At 40.9% G+C, this 6,811-nt stretch overlaps 1 protein-coding gene across 2 annotated transcripts in view; it reads left to right on the top strand.

Annotated features, from left to right (window-relative positions):
- LOC106954316 (phosphatidylinositol 3-kinase regulatory subunit gamma-like) overlaps positions 1-4,778 on the top strand; it is a 9,948-nt gene extending 5,170 nt beyond the window's left edge. Inside the window, exons 2-10 of one of the 2 annotated variants that reach the window (XM_015043713.1) lie at positions 607-709; positions 824-922; positions 1,032-1,221; positions 1,322-1,438; positions 2,062-2,204; positions 2,308-2,484; positions 2,593-2,667; positions 2,759-2,929; positions 4,064-4,778. In XM_015043713.1, coding sequence (XP_014899199.1) covers positions 607-709; positions 824-922; positions 1,032-1,221; positions 1,322-1,438; positions 2,062-2,204; positions 2,308-2,484; positions 2,593-2,667; positions 2,759-2,929; positions 4,064-4,340 — 1,352 coding nt within the window. In that variant the 3' untranslated portion in view covers positions 4,341-4,778. The remainder of the gene's footprint in view (positions 1-606; positions 710-823; positions 923-1,031; positions 1,222-1,321; positions 1,439-2,061; positions 2,205-2,307; positions 2,485-2,592; positions 2,668-2,758; positions 2,930-4,063) is intronic. The other variant, XM_015043714.1, reaches the window with a different exon arrangement.
- Positions 4,779-6,811: the final 2,033 nt, after the last annotated feature.

Genomic DNA, 6,811 nt, shown 5'->3' with positions numbered 1-6,811 from the left:
CCCCCCCGACCGCCTCATGAAAGGCACTTTTGTCCGGCCGTGAAATATACCGCCCTTCAACTCCTCTTGATGCGGTTCGCCCTACTTTTTATACGTGTAATGTGTTTATTTTAAAGAAATGCTGACTCTTAGAATTTTTTTCCCTCTCTCTCTCTTATATACCTTGAAAATGTACACTATGTAAACTTAATGGATAGGAGGGCTAGTCTGAATTATAATCCAGAGGTTTTCCACACCTGTCGGGACAGCTGAAGTCAGCTTCCAAGAAGCAAAATTAAAGGAGAAAAAAAAAGCTGTTTTAGTCTAGTAATAATTACTGTTCCGACGTTTTGTGCAATTAAAAATTCCCGGTTTATCACCACCACATCTGAAGAGATAATGACCCCCACTCAGAGTCTTCCTAATGATTTGGCCTCCTGACATCTGTTGGAAACATGCCTGGGCTTGCCCTCAGATCCTAACCAGTTTCATCATCTGAGGGTGTTTTAAAGAAGTGGGTGTGTGTGGTGGTGTGAACCGGAGGACTTAATCTGATGGTAATTCCTTTCACCATACATATAAAATGTAACTTTGTGTGTGTGTGTGTGTGTGTGTGTGTGTGTGTAGCTCTTCCTCCCCGGTCCACAAAGCCAGCGATGAACAACAGCTGCCTTTCTCCACCCGTATGTTCGCTTCAGGACGCCGAATGGTACTGGGGAGATATAACAAGGTAATGCAACTTTTTCGGGATGAAAAATGTATTATTATTTTTTATTTATTTATCCAGATTTACTAAATCTGGTTTGTTGGAAAGTAAGACCTATGTCTTCTGATTTATCCACAGGGACGAGGTGAACGAGAAGCTTCGCGACACACCTGACGGCTCCTTCCTGGTGCGGGACGCGTCCACGAAGCTGCAAGGAGATTTTACTTTGACTTTACGGTATGTTAAAGAAAGGGGAGGAAAGGATGGAGAGAAATCTGTCCAATCTGACCGTGACTCTCCAATCTAACTCTCTGCCTTCCAAATTTTTTTTCTTCCACCATCGCAGGAAGGACGGACACAACAAACTAATCAAAATCTACCACCGTGACGGGAAGTACGGCTTCTCGGACCCCTTCACATTCACATCGGTGGTGGAGCTCATCTGGTATTACCAGCACCACTCGCTGGTGGAGTACAACGCCATGCTGGACCTGATGCTCATGCATCCCGTGTCCCGTTTCCAACAGGTCAGCAAGGTCTGCCACCGTTAATACGTCCTACCATACAGACATTTAAAAAAAACTGAAGTGAGTGTAAGTCGTACGTCTTTTGATTGGCTGTCGTTTTGGACTTCAGGTGAAAGAAGACAGCGTTGACGTTGCTGGCAGAAAGCTCAAAGAGGTCCACAATCAGTACCAAGAGAAGTCGAAAGAGTTCGACCGTCTTTATGAAGCCTTCACCAAAACCTCGCAGGTAACAGGCTGGTTTTTAGGAGTCGGCATCTTTCGTTAGGACGACAGTGTTAGGGCCATGCAAAGAGCAAACGGAGAATTTAAAAATAACATTACTAGGATAAAGTCATGACATTATGAGAATAAAGTCAGTATTGCGAGAATAGTCAATAGTTTGAGAATAAAGTCATACAAGAATAAAGATGAATTAAGTCGTTTTCCAAGAATAAAGTCATGCGAGGATAAAGTCAAGATAAAATTTGAATAAAATAATATTTAGAGAATAAAGCCAATGCTACAAGAAAAACGTCGTACAGGAACCAAGTTGAAATGATACAAGAATAAAGTTGAAATACTTCGAGAGTAAACTCATAAAACTACCAGAATAAAGTCATAATATTACAAGAACAAAGACAGTATTACGAGAGAAAAGTCATAAAAGAATAAAGTTATTGTAGCCTATTACGAAAATGAAGTAATAAAATTCTAAAAATATTTTATTCTCATTGTATTTCGACTCTGTTCTCGTATTATTTTTGACTTTATTCTGGTAATTTTTTTTTCCTAATGTGGCTCTAATACTCTACGGTACATTACAAATGTTTTTTTTTTTTAATCTCATAAATCTTTCTTCCTGTCTTTCAGGAGATCCAGATGAAACGCACGGCAATAGAGGCCTTCAACGAGGCGATGCTGATCTTCGAGGAGCAGTGTCGCGAGCAGGAGCGATACGGAGAGGAGTTCGAGAGGAACAGTCTATCGGAGGGAGCCGACAATGATTTGGAGAGGTACTTAAAACATGATGCGGCTTTAAAAAAAAAAAGTAAATGCTGCTCCCTCATATTCATCTTAGTCGGATCCGTGACATTTGCTTCCTTCCTCCCTTCGTAGCTTTCTGATCAATTACGAAAAGCTGAAGTGCCGACTTGGAGAGATTTACGACAGCAAGCTGCACCTGGAGGAGGACTTGAGGACGCAGGTGGAGGACTACAGAGAGACGGACAGGAAGATCAGCAACTTGCGGCCTGACCTCATCCAGCTTCGCAACATCCGAGACCTGTATCTCAAGTGAGTACTTTGTCCCTGGCTACCCATGGAAGCCCTTAAGACAAACCAGTTTGAGTTTTGCTGACGTTGTAGATTTAATTGGGGAAAAAAAATCCTATGTTCTTCCAGCTGGCTTAATCACAAAGGAGTACGGCAGAAACGCATAAACGACTGGCTTGGGATACACAACGACAGCCTCGATGAGTAAGTTTCAACAAATGCTCTTACAGCCAGAAAGTTGTGCTTCACTTTTAGACATATATATTTATATATAGTACGATTCTTGGTCTTCCAGCACATACGTATTGAAGGGAGATGAGAAGAACCTACCACATCAAGACGAGGCGAGTTGGTTCGTCGGGGAACTGAGTCGAACGCAGGCGGAGGAGATGCTTCAAGGCAAAGTTTCCGGAACGTTCCTGATCCGGGAGAGCAGCAAGCAGGGATGCTACGCCTGCTCTGTTGTGTGAGTATTCAGCAGCTGAGGCTACTTTTGATAAGATCCTCACTATGGGTGGATTTAATGCCATGAGAAATCACAATGCTAAGACCCCTTAGTAGTTCTTGTGAAAATGTAGTCTGTCTAATAAGGGACTTTCCAGTTGTTGTTAGCAGGTGCTGTTAGCATGGACCTTTGTCTGGTAAAGTCTAAGCTGTAAATGAACTCAGGTAAACAGATGTCCACGTTAAGATTGGCATCCTGTTCATTCAGTTGAAACTAATTTTGAAGTAAGGAAGTTGTCGTTTAGCTGTGTTTTTGTATTGACAGAGTCGGCTAGCAGAGTGCTAGCTGGGCTTGGCGACAACACTTAGCTACAAAAGGTGTTGATGAAACCTGCACCGTTCACCAGTTAGTCGTGTGGAAGCATTCTGGGTATTCTGTTGAAAAGTCAGACTGACAAAATTTCAATGATTTCTAAGAACTAGCTAACAGCTAGCAACCACAAAAATTTGCAGCTGCTACCAAGCTATTGCAGCTAATCTAAAGGCCTGTCAGGCTTTTTTTAAATTATTTTTTTAGGCTCAGTTCAAAAAACCTGGTCTGACACTTAAACACTCATGTAAGAACGCATTTAATTTGACTTGTGAACACAGAGAAAATGGCATTTCTCAGAGGTCTTTTACTTATAAGCTCCACCTCGAACACATAACGCTGCAAAAACACAACATTTTTGGTGTAGTTTCCAGTACAAATATCTCAGTACACTTTAAAAAAAAAAACTAACTTGCATTAACTTTTTAGTAAAAAAAAAAAAAAAAAAAAAAAGGAGCTTTTTTTAAAACAATAATTTTTTATAAAAAAAGTACTAGCAAAACAGGCAGATTATTTCACTAAGACATTTTTTCCTTTGTGTAGGTGAAATAATCTGCCAATGGAACTTGTACTATTTTGTCAATATTACGGAATTACTTACTTTAAAGAATCTTGCTGAAAAGTTATGTGTAGGTTAGTTTCGTCTTCTTTTTTTTCAAAGTGTAATGATATGTTTGCACAAGAAACTAGACCCAAAGCACTTTATATGCATTGTATAACCACACCTGTAGAAATCAGCCATGTTCCAGACGGCTGTTGCTCAGTGACGCTTTCTGTTTTCCGCAGCGTGAACGAAGAGGTGAAGCACTGCATGATCTACAGTACTTCCCACGGCTACGGCTTCGCCGAGCCCTACGACGCCCACTGCTCGCTCAAAGACCTGGTCCTGCACTACCACCTCCACTCCCTAGCGCAGCACAACGACGCCCTGGACGTCCGGCTGCTGCACCCCGTGCACGCCAAAGCGGCGGACCCTGCTTCCCAGCACTCCGACGAACACAAACTGTTACAGACTCCAAAACACATGCCACCGGGACTCCCGCCCGCAGCCCCGGAGATGTGATCGAGCGGCAAGAGACTTTCCGTCGCGTACCCTGTGAGAAGGACTGCGTTATAAAACGGTGCATCGTGTAGAAGATTTGCACTACCGGTGATTCCATCAGCTTTCGCCAGTGAGATCTTGCAGATTTGAAGTGGGACCGGAACTTGAATGTCAACTTGACTGTTTCAAACTGATTTTCTACTTCAGCGTTTCAGCGCCGTTTGTTCAAAAGCCCTCCCTGGGGCCACCCTTTCTGTCGGGTTGTGGGGCTGTCGGGAGGGGGAAATCCTCGACCAAGAGTTCGTCCACTGGCGTCGGGGGCGCTGTGCCCTCCCAGTTGCTGGAAATGTCCATTTCCGACATTGGAAATCGATTCAGCACTTCAGATTTAACCAATATCCCAGATGTATTGGGGTTGCGACTATAAAGTGCATTTGTGAGGGGGGACAAAAAAAAAAAGACATGAGGTCGGTATCAGTTAGGTGGGTTAAAATAAAATGCCACATGTGAATATGTTAAAAAGAAAAAAAAAAGAAGTCATGGTGCATCTTAACTACTTGCCCCCCCCCTTTTTTATATAAAACTATTCATATACAATGGATAATTATGTAGCATTAACATACTGTAGAAAACCATTGTAAAGGCATACTCAATGTTATTACCCATTGACCAAAGCACTTAATAGTGAGCAAAAAACGACATCCCTGTTTTAGTGTGGTAACTGCATTTTGGCCAGGGTAGGGCGCCGTATGTACACCTGCTGACGTGCTGATCGAAACATAATCTGAAGTACTGTATGTTATATTCTGTTACTCAAAGAAGTATAAGCTTTTTGTATTCTATATATATTTTTTCTATAAACACGCCACAAGATGAAAGCTTGAAGAAAGTGCAATCCAACAGTATTTCTATTGTTGCAATGTGTGACGAGAATGACGGAGGTGGCTGACGGTGTCGCTAGTTGGCAAGAGGTTGACATTTGCCACAAAAAAAAAAAAAAAAAAAAATGCACTCTACCCCCCTGACCCCTGGTGGTTTTTGTTTTATTTTATTTTTTTTAATTTTGTTTATTTTTTTTTCGGGATTGCGCGGCCTCCGATGTTTGTGTGAACTGCCAGAGGTCCGGAAGTATCCTGCCTCCATTACTTGAATTGTGGCGTTGCTCTAGCTATGAATGTTCCTTTATTTTTTTGTTTTCTTAACACGCAGCCTACATAGCTTAAGAGGAAAGGAATCCATGTTAAACTCGGCACATTTTTATTGTTTTTGTTGGGTTTTTTTCCAAGGTAAAGGACAACTTTGTATAGAGATGCCATAACATGTGTTGCTCATGTTGGTTGGTGGGGAGGAGGTTGATGACGGATCCTCTTGAGAAATTATGGAGGACTGAGGAAACTCCTCGAGGAAAAAGCTAAGCAATGTGAGATCCTGGCCTTTATCTTGCTGAGAGACAATAAACTGAAAAAAGTTTTGTCAACTTACGGAGTCGTCTCTGTTTTCTTTCAGAGTCGTTGCGCGCTTTGTGATTAAAATTGACATTGCAGAAAGAGCTTCAGCGCTCTACGCCAGATGTGTTCAAATGTCAGCCCGTTGAACAACAGTACAAATTTTGACAATTATTTTTTGTCAAAAAAATTCATTGACTTTTTTTGTTTTGTTAATGAATGAAATTTGTGATTTTTTTTTATTGACTAATTTTACTGAATGTTCTTGTTGCTAGGTGAAGACTAGACTTACAGTGGTTAGTTCTTTTAAATTAAATATTCCATGTTTTATCTTTCACTGAGCAGTAACTCACAATAAAAATATTCTTTATATGTTATGGCCCCTCACAATTTTGCAAAATGTTTGGACACCACTGCATTACATTGCAGGAATTTACATAAGTCAGAGGGGGAAATTATGAGGAACCTATAAGAGTGCTTTAATTTGTCACATGACTGTTTGTGGACATTTACTCAAATCCCCTTTTGGGGGATTACATTTTTGATAGCTTAGTGCAATTTTATGGCAACAGTGAATCATTATGGAGTCATGTTATTTCAGAAGTACATTAAGGGTTATATATAATACACCGTGTTCCATTCATCATGATTTCCCTTTGATCAGTTAAAGATACATTTCATGTTGGCTGTGATAAAGTAGACGTCAGGCTCTTAGGTTTTTATACGCTGAAGAGGACAAATGTAGAAATCACACTCCATGTTCAGCATCAGGATGAGGATAAAGAGGGTGAAATGCAGTAAAAGGTGCTGTAATAGCCCGAAATTCACTGTAACCAACATTTAATGTCTCTTTGTTAAGCTGTAAATATCTACACTAAATTATGAAGAATAGCTCTACAAGAGACAGTGTTCTTGTTTTCACAGTAGAACGATGTTGCCTTCAGGAAACATTCTGACAAGAACATGCTTCTATGTTTGAATTGAAAAAAAGCTAATTGTTTTCAGTTGTGCATTATGTTACAATGTTACCTGCTTTAACAAACCCCA

This window comes from Poecilia latipinna, unplaced genomic scaffold, assembly GCF_001443285.1.
Source record: "Poecilia latipinna isolate Pla-1442-1.1 unplaced genomic scaffold, P_latipinna-1.0 Scaffold646, whole genome shotgun sequence".
In the NCBI taxonomy this organism is placed as follows: Eukaryota; Metazoa; Chordata; class Actinopteri; order Cyprinodontiformes; family Poeciliidae; genus Poecilia; species Poecilia latipinna.
The sequence above is the reverse complement of the archived record's forward strand: the minus strand, read 5'-3'. Positions and strand labels throughout refer to the sequence as shown.